Genomic DNA, 15,252 nt, shown 5'->3' on the forward strand with positions numbered 1-15,252 from the left:
GTGAGACAAGTTACACTAAGTAACTTAGAGTACAGGTGGAGGGGGAGGATGGGGGGATGTGTGACTAACTGAGCGGCAGGCCTAAGTGGGCCTCACAGTCCAAAACACCGTGAATAAAAAATTAACATCTTTATACAATAAATTGTTAGAAAAGTTTAGCTACATGGTTGTGCGTATCTGCGGCTTTCAAACTTGAAGACAATCATATTTAATATTTAACCCTGTCCTTTGTAGTGTACTTAAAACACTAAAACCAAAACAGAAAAAAGTAACACGTACACATCCCCAACCACTTTTTAACATACAGGATGATACATGACACAAAAGTATTATTAAATAATTTTTTAAAAGTAAATGATGTCCTGTAGAACAAAAGCAGTGGTGCTCTCATACTAGAAACGTTATTTCTTTTTTTCCTTGGTCTTGAAAAAATTGTTTTCAAATGGCTAGGAGAAGTGGATACCTTCTGCATTGAATCCATGCAGCAACCTAAAGAAGGGGAGTGGGGAAAAAAAAAAAAAAAAAGGAACGGTGTTAAACCAAAAGGCCCACTCCTGACACACAGTGTAGCTGCCCCATAGATTAATTCTAACATATGACACATCAGCAAGACGGGCGTGGTGCACGCCTGTGATCCCAGCACTCGGGGGGCAGAGGCAGGCGGATCTCTTTGTGTTTGAGGCCAGCCTGGTCTACAAGTCCAGAACAGCCAACAAAACCCCCACACATCAAGATACTTGCACACATCATTAAGGAAACTTTATTCTCCAAATAAATTGACAAAGCATACCTTAGTTAAAACCATTGCATGTTTATGTCTTTTGTTGTAACTTACTGTTCTAAATTCCAATGGATCTGACTAAACTTGCTTTTAAGGACTAGACAGCTCTGACCTCAGCTCATTAGCACTTGTTCTAGTTCAGCATGACCAGCTGAAAGAGAAACTAGCTGGATTTTTGAGGCAGAGAGAGATGATGCTCTGCCTATTATCTAGAGTTTACTGAGTTTAATGAAACACAACATTACTCCTTTTTATGGATATGTGATCATCTGACTTGTTAGAAAGCTGTACTCTGAGCAAGTTAAAAATGGCGGTTTTAAGATAATATATTTCGACCTCAGGTTATTTTTCAGGATAGCCTACAGGAAGAGGTCCATCTGGAGTAAATTGTCTGGAAAAGTAAAGTATAGGTACTTATGACTAGCATTTAACTATTAGGATTAACTTCCCTTGAAGACTCAGGACTCTTGCTAACCAGTCAAAATAGTAATAACTCTGTTAGTTCTAGACTGTTCTACTGAAAAGAGCAAACTAATGTCTTAAGCATTCTATCCTCATTTTTTAAAAGTCCAGTCTCTAGAACACCAATGCATTAAAAGTAAACTAGCTAAAAGCGGGAACATATCCTTAATAAACAAACTGTCTAGGAGTTTCTGGAAAATTAGTGTTGGTGAGTAAAAACAATATAAGTTAGCACAACTGGGTAATTAACTGAAACTTGCTTAGTAGGAACTAAAGCACATTTTGGTCCAAATTGCCCAAACAACTGTGGCACCTTTAGCTTAAGGTGTAGAATTTGCCTCAGGCTACATAACTGGTATTAAATGGATAATTAGATGTGGTTATAACTGACATTGTATGCTTATCATCTGTGTGACAGTAGCTATTCTAAGTAAGGAAATAATGGGTCATCAAATCCAATTACATGTGTTAAGATGATTTTTCTACCTAAAGGGCTACTGTGAAGAGGTAAGCACAAGTTATTAAGATCATGGCTGAGTTCAGGGTTGGAGCAGGTGGAAATAAAACACACAGCACACATAAATCCAGGTCATGTTCTGGCACAGACTGTTCTTTTTACTGCTCATGAAACATTCATTCTGCTGCAGCTACAAAGCTGCCATCCTTTACACCAGTGGTTCTCAACCTGTGGGTCGTTGACCCTTTGGGGTCATATGACTCTTTCATAGGGGTTGTTTTAAGATCACTGGAAAATACCAGCGGTTACATTATAATTCATAACATTAGCAAAGTTAAAGTGATTAGGTAGCAATGAGAATAATTTCATGGTTGGAGGTCACCAGTACATGTGGAACTGTACTAAAGGGTTGTAGCATTAGGAAGGTTGAGACCCACTGCTTTACACCAAATACTGTTCTCCACACCATGAAAGTGCTATGCAATAACTCACCCAGGTAGCACCTTATGCCGCTTAAAAGCCTTTGATCTCTAATCTGAAGATAATACAGTAAATGTAAGCATTTATAATAACAACAAATGTGATTACCTGATAAAGTCATCTATGTCCATGGAACGGGCCCGTTTGTCACTAAAGCCTGTGTTGGTTAGGATTTGCTGTACTTTATCTGCTATACTGAAATTTTCTGGTATTACCTATCAATACAAGATTCAGAATAAATAAGCACCATATCTTTAATGAAGATACCATGACTCTTTTTTTTTTTAAGTTTAGTAATTATAGTTACCTTTAATAGATCTGTAAATGACCACTAGGAAAACTTGACAGTCTGGGTAAGACTTGAATTTCTAATTAAGAGGCTGACTTTTTGACCCAATACTTAGAATACTTGAGTTACCATGCACATATTGCCACCGCCTTTAAAATGTAAAAGTTTAGGTTTGATTTCACAAGCAAAGTGAATGAAGTTTTAAAGCAATCACTGACCTTTTAAAAGTAATTTATACAGCCGGGCGTGGTGGCGCACGCCTTTAATCCCAGCACTCGGGGAGGCAGAGGCAGGTGGATTGCTGTCAGTTTGAGGCCAGCCTCGTCTACAAAGTGAGTCCAGGCCAGTCAAGGCTACACAGAGAAACCCTGTCTGGAGAAACAACCAACCAAACAAACAAAAAATTAAGAATAATTCGTGCATTCTTGACATATTAATTATTCTCAGGAGTGACTTCTCTGTTAAATATATTACATGTTGCTAGGTGTAATAGTTTGCCTACTAGCACTTGGGAGGCAGGAGGAGTGACCCAAATTCAGGTCAAGGCTGTGCTACAGAGTAAGACTGTCTCAAACCAACAAAACAGTGATTTTTACTTGATTCACATCATTTATGCAAAGACCTTTAAAAATCCAACTTAGTTTTAAAAATCAGGCTCATATATTGTAGCTTTTTTCCATATTAGAGAATGGAGACAGTACTATGGTATATCAAAGTATAATAGAATCTGGGGCATAAATAATACGAAGGAAGAGCCCCGACAGTGATAGTGCACGCCTTTCATCCCCACACTAGGGAGGCTGAGGAAGGGGTATCTCTTGAGTCCAGGCCCCTGGTCTACAGAGCTAGTTCCAGGAGAGCCAAGGCTACACAACAAAACCCTGTCTACAAAAGCAAAAAGAAATAAGCTTAATATGTCTGCTTTGTTAAATAAACCCCTGAATCCCTGAAAATGCAACAAACTTAGCATATACCCACAACGTGTATGCGTGAGGACCTCCGGATTTTAATTCAGATCAACTGCTAAGAGGCATGAGGCACAGAACCAGAACAAAAGTCACCAAAATGATTCATACTTACAGTATTGTGTACTGAACAGTGTATTCGGTAATTTCTTTCCAACAGCTGTTGTACTGCACTTGATCTGGAAATTATGTGACAATTATAAAATCAGAAATGATACATAATTTAAATTTAGACAAGATGTAATCTATGTTCAGGGCCCGAGGTGTTTCAGTAGTAAAGGCGCTTGCTACCATGCCGAGCAACCTGAAACCAAGCCCTAGAACCCACATGGATGAAGAGGACAACTCTTTCGAGTTGCTCTCTGAGCCCCCAACCCCCAACATACACATACCCCACATGTAAAAAAAAGTTAATGTATGTTTGATTTGGTGAAATTCAGGAATGTACAGAGTATGGGATATTTAAATGTACAAAGCTAAGACTAGTCCTAGTAAACATCTCTTATGTCAATAAGAATCAAATTCCACATTGCGCTTTTTAAAAAAACAGACTTTCATTTCCCAGGCTGCCTCAAACTCCAGTGTTCTAGTGACAGTACCATTTTAGCTTCCCAAATGGCTGAGCTACACATACCTGCACAATTCTAACCAGTTCTTACACACTCCACAAAACATCTTCTTAAAAACACACTTTCTGGGCCTGGTAGCAATGGCCTATAGTAGTAGTAGCTGTTAGAAAGTCTGAGGCAGGGGAAATTGCAAGTTCAAGGCCAGTCTGGAACTCAAAGGTTAACAAGGTCTGAAGGAGTCATTGAGTGGTAAAGCCTACTCACTCAGCAGGCTCAAGACCATAGGCTCAATCCTGTGGCCAGGGAAAACCATTCACGCGTGCTCTCATCAAATCTCACCGCTTTTACTCTCGCAGACCCGCAAGTTGTGTTTGATCTAGGAGGTGGCTGAGCTATAAAGGCATTTGCTGTGCAGGCCTAATAACCTGAGTTCCATCCCCCTGAACACATGTAAAAGTGGGTCAAAGCTATCTTTTGACCTCCACGTGTGCACCATGACACATGTCCACACTACCCCAAAGCAAAAATTTGACAAATGTGTCATTAAATTATTGTTTTTTCTGCTTTGCAAAGAAAAGCCTAATTTGGTTCCCAGTTACAATTTTCTTTATTACATTTTGCCTCTTATTTTAAAAGGTGAAGTCTGACATGAATAGTCTTTGTACTTTAGGAGCTGTTCGTGCGTAAAGGACCAAATGCTACGACTCCCTGGGAAACGTCACCATTACAGAATAATAGGCTACTCACTTGAATGCAGCAGACAGTGTCTTGTTTTTCCGAACAAAAGTGATCCTTACTAAGCCGTCCCATTCCTGAAATACAAGATGGTTATTTTCTTCAGAATACTCAACTTTTTATCTATGCCCTGCTAGCTGTGATTATTTTTAATACACAAGGCCAGAGGGAATGAAAGTGGCCTACATGTTTTTTTTCCCCCTACATCTTGATCTAGCTGGCTCATATGCAAAAAAAGACACTTCTGCACTTGTGTGAATCTCACTGGATATATTACTGTTTTTTAATTGGAGGGAAAAGTAGTCACCATACATAATACGGTATTAGGATCAATTTCAAAATGGATGCAAGCTCGGCAGAGGCACATACCTATGATCCCAGCACAGAGTTTAAGGTCATTCAGTACACAGAGAATTAGAACCTAGCCTTGAACCACATGAGGCCTTACTTCAAAAAACTGAAAGATCAAATCAAAACATGATTTCGGATGTAGGTTGTACAACAAGTTTTTCTCTAATTCATTAAATTTTATATCAAACAGCCTAGCTTTTTTCCTGATCACAAAACTAGTAATTTTAATTAAAAAATATTTCCCACAATGTCTAAGGATATAGTTCAGTAGTAGCACACTTGCTTTAGCAGGCATAAGGCATTAGATTTTACCCCCAGCACCACCAAAAAGAAAGTGTTATCACAGTATTACTCATACAACTATTTTAATTTTCCAAGTTGTATTCAAACAGGTGTTTCCTGCAACTGTACTCTTAAGTTTTGAAATGGAACTGTGTTCTAGTCATTTTGCACCCCCCCCAATCCTCCAAGCAGGGTTTCTCTGTGTAGCCTCGGCTGTCCTGGACTCACTTTGTAGACTAGGCTGGCCTTGAACGCACATTGATCTGCCTGACTGTGCCTCCAGAGTGCTGGGAATAAAGGTGTGCACTACCACACCCAGCAGTGTCATTTTGCCTTTCACAAACATTGTCCATGTTTCTGTGTGGTGTTCACAAATATGTTATATCCAATCACTCCTCATTCCTGTCTTCCTGTTTGGGTAGTCAGGCTGACTCAGTATTGTTTTGCTGCTTTACAACGACACATTCCAAACTGGATTTCTTGCCGTTATGACCTAGTATTTAGCCTCACCTGGAAATTGATAGGTGGTGGCGGATTCTTAGGTTCTATCCTTACAACACTGGACTCCACCTTGGGGGGCGGTCTGAAGTTATTCTTCCCCACCTATTAATGAGAAAACATTTAGTACTTTCAGAAGCAAACTTTTTGATTGAGACAGGTCTCACCATGAAGGTCTGACTAGCCTGGAACTCACAGAGATTGGCCCCTCCGCCTCCTGGTTGCTGGGATTAAAGGTGTATGCCACCATACCTGGCAAGCGTAACTTTGCATTGGTAATCAAAGATGTTCTGCTGGCCAGGTAATTCCAGCATTTAGGAAGCTGAAGTTCCAAGCTAGCCTGAGTTAAAGGACAGGACCCTGCCTCAAAATGGGGTGGGGCAGGGTGGGGTCTCAGAGAGCAAGGAAACGTGCTCCAGGATGAATTAAAACTAGGTTATTAATGATTAAAATAACAAAACCCCCTACATACCTTCATTAGATGGTCCACACGTGCTAAAAGCTGTGTATTAATGGAGAGTCTGCAGTATAATTTATCCCCAGGTTTTGCAACTAAGCGAAGAGCAAATTCTCTTTGAAACATGAGTATAGCACATCTGAAAAGGAAGTAAGAAGGAACAGCAACAAAACATTGTTCATTTTCAATTATAACCGTATTTTAAGTTAAACATCTGTTGCCTGGTGGTGGTGCTGCACGAGCCTTTAGTCCCAGCACTCAGGCGGCAGAGGCCAGTGGGTCTCTGTGAGTCCAGGACAGCCAAGGCTACACCGAGAAACCCTGTCGCTTTTTATTTTATGTATCTGAGTGTTTTGCGTGCATGTATGTATTTGCACTGGGTGAAATTGGTGCCCATGAAGGTCAGAACTGGACACTGGATGCTAAGAACAGGAGTTATAGCCAGTTGTTAGCTGCCCTATGGGTTGCTGGGAATAGAATCCCTGTCTTCTGCAAGAGCAACACAAGCTCGTAACCCTGAGCAGCATCCCTACAGTCTTTACAGTGGTGCTTTAAACGACAGTGAATTGTCCTGGGAGGATCTGTGATGAGTATGATCAGACGGTAGAACACTTAGCCTTAATGTTACTGCCACAAAACAGACGAACCCCAACAAAGACAGCTTTCCAGCCTGGGCCAAATGAACAACTATTTTGACCTGTATTATGTATTAGTCTATGATGCCTTCTGAAAAAAACAGTAAAGTTGATTCCACAGGAGAACTGTGTTTGTGGTGTGGTTGGAATTACATCTGAGGTGCGGCCTGGTAGGCTACATACAAGGTCCCATGTTTCCTTGGCTTAACAATTTGAAGTATGTGGACTTTTTGTTGTGTAAGCAATGGGGACATTCTTAAAGGTTAGTGAAGAAAAGAACATCTCCAAAACTCTTATTTTACTTTTTGCATGTGGTGTACTGGAAACTGAAGCAAAGGCCTCATGCATGCAGGCAATGTAACTGAGCTATAGCTCCTCTCCTTCTGCTTTTTATTTTGGGACCAGGTCTTACAAAGTTGTCCAAGCAGGTCTTAACTTCACAATCCTCTAGCAGCCTACCAAGAAGAGACTTGATACCCTATGAGCATATACAGGGGGAGGAAGTTCCCCTCAGTCACAGTCATAGGGGAGGGGAGTAAGGGGAAAACAGGAGGGAGGGAGGAATGAGAGGATACAAGGGAGGGGATAACCATTGAGATGTAATATGAATAAATTAATAAAATATTTTTTAAAAACTCCAAAATTACTCACATTCCTCCTACCTCAGCCTCCAGAGTATATTCATGTATGTCTGCATATGTGAATAAAGCGTTTATAATACTGTATGCAGCTGTTTTCTGATATAATCTATTCCACATCATGTAAAAGGGGCTGGGGGAAGGGTAAATACATGTTGCTAAGCCTGATGACTTAAATTTAATCTGTGAGATCCTGTAAGCTCTGACTTCTGTAAGCGCATGGGCACACAAGCGCGCGCGCGCGCACACACACACACACACACAAGTTTTAAAAAGAATGGTTATGGTTCCCACAATTTATAAATTTATCTTATAAACCCTGAGCAGGTATGTTTCAAAACCACTGGTATAAAGCATAACTGTTTTTAAAAGCCAGTTAAGAAGTTACAGCAAGTATGTAGATATAATGTGAGAAAATGTATCTGTTTTTATTGAAGAGGATTAGAAAGTAGAAGAATGGCATGCATACACATTTACCATCCTGAGTAAATTATCAACTAAAAAACGCCCCTGGAAATCAGCATTACTTTTATGTGCATGTGTTTGTGAGGCAGGGTATCATGTAACCTAGACTGTTCCTAAACTAGCTATGTAGCCAAAGAGGAACATGAAGCGATGCTCCTGCTGGTTACCAAGGGCTGGGCTTACAGACACTCACCAGCATGCGGAGTTCTGTGCGCTGCTGGAGACTGAACGTGGGGCTTTCTGATACTAATAAGCACCCCAGTCCATCACCTGAGCTACATTTCTGTCCCAAACACTGCTCTTTCCTACAGACATTCTCCAGGAGGTTTTTTTTTTAGTTGTGTTTATTTGGAGCTGTGTTCCTGGTCTAAACTGTCAGTCTAAAAATTACCAACAACTTTTTCACAAACCTGAAAAATGGTCGGTGGAGCAATAACTTGAAGACAAAAGGAGAAGAGATCTGAAAGAGAATTACTAGTTAGCTCTGAGGAAAGACATGTCAGGGAAATGCTTAGTTTGAACAGTATGAGGGATACCTGATAAGGCAAGTTTGCCACACAAGCGTCAAAGAACGGCAAATCCGATTTTAACACATCTCCCACCAGGACCTGGAGTTTGCTGGCCAGAGGCCTGAAAATAAGGACAGAACTTTTAAGGGAATGTTGTTTCATGAGATTAAGATGTACTGTAATTACTACATATACTCACGTGCCCTGCACTCGTTTGTGAAGCTCAGCTACCAGCCTTGGATCAAGTTCACAGGCAACTACCTACATTGACAGTAACAAAAAAGCTTGATTGTGGGTATAAATCTTTTACCATCCAAATAATAACTCATACAATTGACATGATTTAAGGTTTTTCCAATCTTAACATCAACAACCCCTCAAACCTCATTCTACCACTTCAAAAACATCCCCTGCCGTCTGTGTCCATGCTTTGTAACTGAACAGAGGATGAAAAGAACACACTTTATGTAGTCAGTCTTTTTAGACAGCATACATGGGACCTACTCCCACAAGTACTCTCACCAGCTGCCATCCAGACTAGAAGGCATAACACTGCAAATGAATCAAAGTGGATGAAGCTGACATTACTGTACTGCAGTGTACGCAGAGGCTTCACTGAGTTTCATAACTGTCTACAGGATAGATGCTTGTGACGCTAGATCGTTCTTCATCACAGTCTACTAGTCTCTACTGAGCTTAGTCCTAGTAACTTTTAACTTCATTTGGCTTGCTCCTCCAGGCTTCCTGATGGTTAGCTGCTCCTTGCAGTCAGTTTTGGGTTATCTCAGTGTTGCTATATTAGTTTCTTCTTTAATAAACATGTAATACATTCCTCTTTTAAATCCCTTAACCAAGTGTACACTTTGTTTTCTTGATAAAAAACATCTCATGCTGGGAGTGGTAGCGCACGCCTTTAATCCCAGTACTCGGAGGCAGAGGCAAGCGAATCGCTGTGAGTTCTAGGCCAGCCTGGTCTACAAGGCAAGCCCAGGACAACCAAAGCTAACACAGACCCTGCTTCGAAAAACAAACAAAACAAACCATATTCTCATATTCACCCCGTGTCCCCCCCCCCCCTTTTCTGAGACAGGATTTCTCTTTATAGCCCTGCCTGTCCTGGACTCGTTTTATAAGCCTGGCTGGCCTTGAACTCACAGAGATCTACCTCCTGAGTGAATATCTCATTTTCAGAGATAATATTTCTTAATTTCTTCTTTCTCTTTTAATCCCTGAGACAGGGTTTCTCGGTGTAGCCTTGGGTATCCTGGAACTTGCTCTGTAGACCAGGCTAGCCTTGAACTCTCACAGAGTCACCTGCCTCTGCTTTCCAAGCGCTGGGACTAAGGGCGTCCCACCACTGTCCGGCCCTAGGGATAACATTTCTAAGGGCTCACCAATTACTACTGAAACAATGGGAATTAGTTAAAACATTGGCATTTGCAAACCAGCTGAGCTTATCTGATAGCGACACTATAGCCCCCTTTTTACCTTTTTGGCCTTTTCTAACAGCTTGACAGTCATGTTGCCAGTCCCCGGCCCAACTTCCAGCACCACATCGGTAGGTCGTAAAGCAGCCTACGAGCAAGCACAACTCCTTTAGCTCCTGGCCCTCCTGAACACGAAGTTGACAAGTGACTGTTTTCCGTTCTTCATCAATGCACTGTTAAAGAGATTTTACTCCAGTTTCATTTTTTCCCCCAAGGATCTATGTGGTTAAACAGTAGCACCTCAAGAGCATTACATAGAAGTAAAAACCTACATTTCTTAACCTAGGGGAATATACTCAACTTCTGGATTAAAAACAAAAACAGAACAAAACAAAACAACCCAAAAAACAAAACAGCAGGGCAGTTCCACTAATGGGTTCCTGCTTTTTACCCTGGCAATAATTCCTAAGTGTAACTAACTTTTCCTTTCAACAAGTTGAAAAGGGAAAGACTGAAAAATGAGCTTGCCTAAGAATCTGCATGTGGGAGCAAGATTTCTCAATTATTAACCATTGTGTGGTTTTAAGAATATCATAAAACACACAAAACTGTGTATGTGTACACATACACACAAGTAGAATATTCTGTGAGACTACATTAACTGCACTTTTTCTATGGCTCCAGGATGTTTCCCTTGTCAGCACAGAAGTAATTTATACCATCTATATTTTGGCTCCTGGCACTCAATCATCCATAACCATAACACATACAGAAGGAATCCTCCACATAATTTATATGCAGTACCTTATATTTTTCTGGAGGAAAAACTCACTCTGTGACTTAAACATAAGACTAACTTCTGGAATAAAAAATAAGTAAAGTGATTGTGCTTTGAAGTGATCAGAATTATATATACTTGGAAAGTGAAGTCAGGAAAACCAGAAAGTTCAAGACTAGCTTTGTCTACATACCATGTTGGAGGCTAGCCTGGGTTACATGAGACCCAGTCTCAAAAACAAGCAAACATAACCTGGAAATTAATAGACAAATACCAAAAAAAAAAAAAAAAAAAAAAAAAAAAAAAAAAAAAGTACACTAGCAAAGTAGATAATTCACAGAAAGAGGGCTTGAAAATCAGCAGAAATAGACTCTGAATAAAGCATGCAGAAGACAGCATGTGGGGGGCTAGAGAGATGGCTCCGTGGTTAAGACCACAGACTGTTCTTCTAAAGGACTCGTGTTCAATTCCCGGGACCCACATGGCTGCTCACAGCTGTCACCCTCACACAGACATACATGCAGGTAAAATATCAATGCACATAAAATTAATGAAAAAAAAAAGACAGTATGTGAATCCTGACAATTCATAACTCATTAAACAAAAACAGAGCACCTATTTTACGTCAGGCACCCAATCTTTATTTTTGTTAGTCTATGTAGCGTAGGCTGGCTTTGAACACTTCACTCTGCCTCAGCTTCCCCAAGTGCTGGGCTAAGGACACACAACATAACCAGGTATTAAGTACTGCGAAATAGGTTAATGACACACGAGCGCTCTGCCTTTCCTCTTCTACACCCACCTTATCGATAATGCTGTTAACAATTAGAGGATTCTTCAAAATGTGCTGTCCAATTCCTGTGTTGAACATGAGCCCTAGAATAAAACACGAAGCAGGCTTAATTTCCCAGCGTTTCAAAAATCGATTCCCAGCCGGGCGTGGTGGCGCACGCCTTTAATCCCAGCACTCGGGAGGCAGAGGCAGGCGGATCTCTGTGAGTTCGAGGCCAGTCTGGTCTACAAAGTGAGTCCAGGACAGCCAAGGCTACACAGAGAAACCCTGTCTCGAAAAAACCAAAAAAAAAAAAAGAAAAAAAAAATCGACTCCCAGGCCGTCCCAGAGAAGCAGGAGGGATGGGGGACGACTTCTGCTCCACTGAAACCACAAGCGCCCCGCTCACGGCTGGGTTTGGGATGCAGCTTTTAAATCCATCCATCCCTGCAGCTGGCAAGTTAGACCAGTCGCCGAGAAAGGAGCGCAGGCCGCAGCAGGCCTTCCCCGCCGCGGGTCGGTCCGCAACAAGACGAGGTCGGCCCCCAGCTACCTCCACGCCGCACCTCCGGCTCGCTTCAGCTCCCGGCGCTGCTCCTGCCGCTCGCGCCGGCGGCCACTCGCCGCAGACTTGGCCTTCGGCATTTTTTTCGGGAGTCCCGGGACAGCCGAAAGCAGGAAGGTACCGCGTGGAGGTCGCCGCCAGTGACGTCACGACAAGGCGCACGCGAGGACCACTTCCCCTCGCGCTGCGGTCTTGAAGGCACCCAGTCAGCGGCCGGCTGGAGCCCAGTGGCCTCTGGGAATTGTAGTTTTTTCCTCCCTAGGCAAAGCCTACTTGCGCCCTGGTGGCTGCCGGGAATTGGAGTCTGGGCAGGAGCAGTGCCTTCCGCATGAGCCGGAGTTCCCAGAAGACACTGCGCCGCTCAACCAGGCAGATCGGATTGGCTGGGTCCAGGTTAGCAAACTTGTTGCTTCGTTCGACCCGGCCCTGTGGCCTCCGATTTCCCCAGAAAGGTCTCCCACGTGTGTCTTTCCTGTCTTATCGCAGGTTGTGGGGCCTAAGCTTGATGGATGCGGAGCTTCTTGGCTTAGGGTAGTGCGTCTCTTGGCTGCTCGTACTGTGGAAAGGAGTTCGGAGAGAGTTAAACTAGCTCTCATTCCACTATGGCACTTCCTGGTTACTTTCCTTGACTCTTTGTTCATTCTCTCGTTGTTTACTGAGTTCCAGCTCTGGGCTGCCAGAGTTTTGTTTTGGTGGGGTTTTTGTTTTGCCTTTTTTTAAAAAGTTAATTTATTCATATTACATCTCAGTTGTTATCCCCTCCCTTGTATCCTCCCATTCCTCCCTCCCTCCCATTTTCCCCTTACTCCCCTCCCCTATGACTGTGACTGAGGGGGACCTCCTCCTCCTGTATATGCTCATAGGGTATCAATTGTTTTGCTTTTTAATGCTGATTTCAGTGTTTACGTATTGAAAGATAAAGGCCATGAAAATTTCCAAACCTTGTAAATGTGATTGATTATAGGTACGTATTAGATATTGTGATGGGACAGTTTACTAAGTTGTAAGCTCCGTAAAAAAGACTATTGGCTGTTTTCTCTTCCGGTTTAATGTCTCTCAGTTTTAATTTTTCTGTATGTACTCTGAAGGTTTTTGTTACCAACCACCAAAGCTGACGGCTAAGAAACTGTGTTGCCAAGTCTTGGTTTTACTCTTTCCTTTCTTTGCTGCAATCGAACTCGGGAAAATTGTAAATATCCTAATATTAAGATTATTATGTATAGCTGGCCGTGGTGGCGCACGCCTTTAATCCCAACACTCAGGAGGCAGAGGCAGGCGGATCGCTGTGAGTTCGAGGCCAGCCTGGTCTACAAAAGCTAGTCCAGGAAAGCCAGAACTGTTAATCAGAGAAACCCTGTCTCAAGACACCTTAAAAAAAAATAAAATAAGGAAAAAAAAAAAAGATATTCTATATTGATAGAATGTCTAAGTTCTACTGTTACAGGGCTCCGACCAAAAAAGACCCCTCAGACACTGCCTATGAGCCAATTAAGACTTTAATCCGGCTGCCTGGTGACTAGAGCTTCGTATTCAGGACTGAAGTGCAGCCCCAAGCCTGGAAAGTCCCCCAAGGTTCCCATCCCAAGGCAGCAAGCTAAATAGACTTACAAAAGCCAAAATATGTGATTAGCAAAATAAAAAATAAAAAAATAGGGAGATGTTTTTCTTCCAGGAGTTGTGTTTCTTGAGCTTGCCCTTAGAGTTACTGGCGCTTCACTCAGCAAGACAAAGTTTATCCGAGGTACTAAAATAGAGTCACTACAGCCACCTTACGGCCCTTGGTGCCTACGTTGTCCTACTCTTTATTAACGTGCACAATTCTGGCAGTACGGCATGCCAGTCACTGCCCTGTTTGTATGGAAAGGATAAACATGGCACTGCCTCTGCGCTTTAAAATAGTTTATTCTTTAAAGGGGGAGGGTAGTGTCTGATGCACCTATGGGTATACCAGACTCCTGGGCTGCCTCCCTGGGGCATGGCACTAGGCTCCTCTGCACTATGGCAGCAGCTGCACATGCTGGTGACACTGTTCTGAAAGGCCTTCAGCCATTTTCCAGAAGCCAGATGATGGGGGTCACTGCACACCTGGCAAGACCACAGCCGTTTATCAACCTATGTACACAAAAATGGCAGCTTGCCAGTTTGAGAATTTATCTGCAGGGATTGTTGTTGGTGAACCTTTGGCATTAAGGCAGTCATGAACAAGACAATTGGGAAAATGACAGTTTTGTTTGTTTGTTTGTTTGTTTGTTTTTAAACAAAATAGAAGAACAAAAAGGGAAAGAAATCAATCAGGACAGCACTTGGCGGGTGGAACATTTACCACCCAGAGTTCAAGGTGAGGCCATGGACAGATACTAGCCAACTCCAGATGAGCATCGTGTTGAATAGAACACAGATGAAGTGGCCTATCAGGAAGATTCGACTTATCAAAACATTTAGATTCTAATTAAAGAAGAAAGAAAGAAAGAAAAACATTCAGATTCTATACTCAAAGCATTTTGGAAATATTCTCATTCTTAGTGTGGGTGTTAGCTTGGCAGACAGTGACTTATATACCCAGGCCATCCTGGACAGTGGCAAAGAAGACTACACTGGGGAAAATGAACTGACTCTGGGAGGTAGGGATGGCGCATATTATATAAAACAAACAAACAAACCACAAACTGAAACCAAAGATGGTCACTGTGGCAGACACTGATGGACTGGTGACTGACAGATTTAAGAAATACACGTAAAAGGCTGGGCATGGTGGCGCACGCCTTTAATCCCAGCTCTTGGGAGGCAGAGACAGGCGGATCGATGGCTGTGAGTTCGAGGCCAGCCTGGTCTACAAAGCAAGTCCAGGACAGCCAAGGCTACACAGAGAGACCTTGTCTCAAAAAACCCACACACACAAAAATAATAAATAAAAATAAAATAAAATGTGGGGCTCATAAGAAAGCTAAAATTAAAAAAAATGAATCAGCCAGGTATGGTGGCGCACGCCTTTAATCCCAGCACTCGGGAGGCAGAGGCAGGTGGATCGCTGTGAGTTCGAGGCCAGCCTGGTCTACAAGGTGAGTCCAGGACAGCCAAGGCTACACAGAGAGACCCTGTCTCGAAAAACCAAAAAAAAAAAAAAAAAAAAAAAAAAT

The 15,252-nt window shown here is 42.3% G+C and overlaps 1 protein-coding gene and 1 pseudogene across 3 annotated transcripts; one reads left to right on the top strand and one right to left on the bottom strand.

Moving 5' to 3' along the window:
* Positions 1–403: 403 nt before the first annotated feature.
* On the bottom strand, positions 404–12,200 carry Dimt1 (DIM1 rRNA methyltransferase and ribosome maturation factor). 3 transcript variants are annotated; one of them, XM_051172359.1, is made up of 12 exons: positions 12,117–12,200; positions 11,581–11,654; positions 10,062–10,148; positions 8,773–8,834; positions 8,601–8,694; positions 8,475–8,524; positions 6,342–6,465; positions 5,882–5,974; positions 4,751–4,815; positions 3,550–3,613; positions 2,289–2,395; positions 404–489 (listed from the first exon to the last, which is right to left on the bottom strand). In XM_051172359.1, exons 1-12 carry the CDS (start codon positions 12,193–12,195, stop codon positions 447–449), a joined length of 942 nt encoding a protein of 313 aa, XP_051028316.1. In that variant the 5' UTR covers positions 12,196–12,200; the 3' UTR covers positions 404–446. The 3 variants fall into 3 exon arrangements, with proteins under 3 accessions (XP_051028316.1, XP_051028317.1, XP_051028318.1); XM_051172360.1 differs by having other exon boundaries at positions 12,104–12,200; XM_051172361.1 differs by lacking the exons at positions 8,475–8,524; positions 10,062–10,148; positions 11,581–11,654; positions 12,117–12,200 and having other exon boundaries at positions 8,773–8,814.
* Positions 12,201–13,977: 1,777 nt separating this feature from the next.
* Positions 13,978–14,853, top strand: LOC127212213 (spermine synthase-like; annotated as a pseudogene).
* Positions 14,854–15,252: the final 399 nt, after the last annotated feature.

The sequence above is a fragment of the Acomys russatus genome, chromosome 30 (genome assembly GCF_903995435.1).
Source record: "Acomys russatus chromosome 30, mAcoRus1.1, whole genome shotgun sequence".
Classification (NCBI taxonomy): domain Eukaryota; kingdom Metazoa; phylum Chordata; class Mammalia; order Rodentia; family Muridae; genus Acomys; species Acomys russatus.

What these genes read in the sequence shown, in the direction of transcription:
- Dimt1 (XM_051172359.1), bottom strand. Translation starts at nt 12,195, where the DNA reads ATGCCGAAGGCCAAGTCTGCGGCGAGTGGCCGCCGGCGCGAGCGGCAG. An exon ending in TTAACAGCATTATCGATAAG is followed by an intron (nt 10,149 to 11,580) that starts GTGGGTGTAGAA and finishes GCTTGCTCGTAG; the next exon opens with GCTGCTTTACGACCTACCGA. An exon ending in ACACTGTCTGCTGCATTCAA is followed by an intron (nt 3,614 to 4,750) that starts GTGAGTAGCCTA and finishes CATAATTTCCAG; the next exon opens with ATCAAGTGCAGTACAACAGC.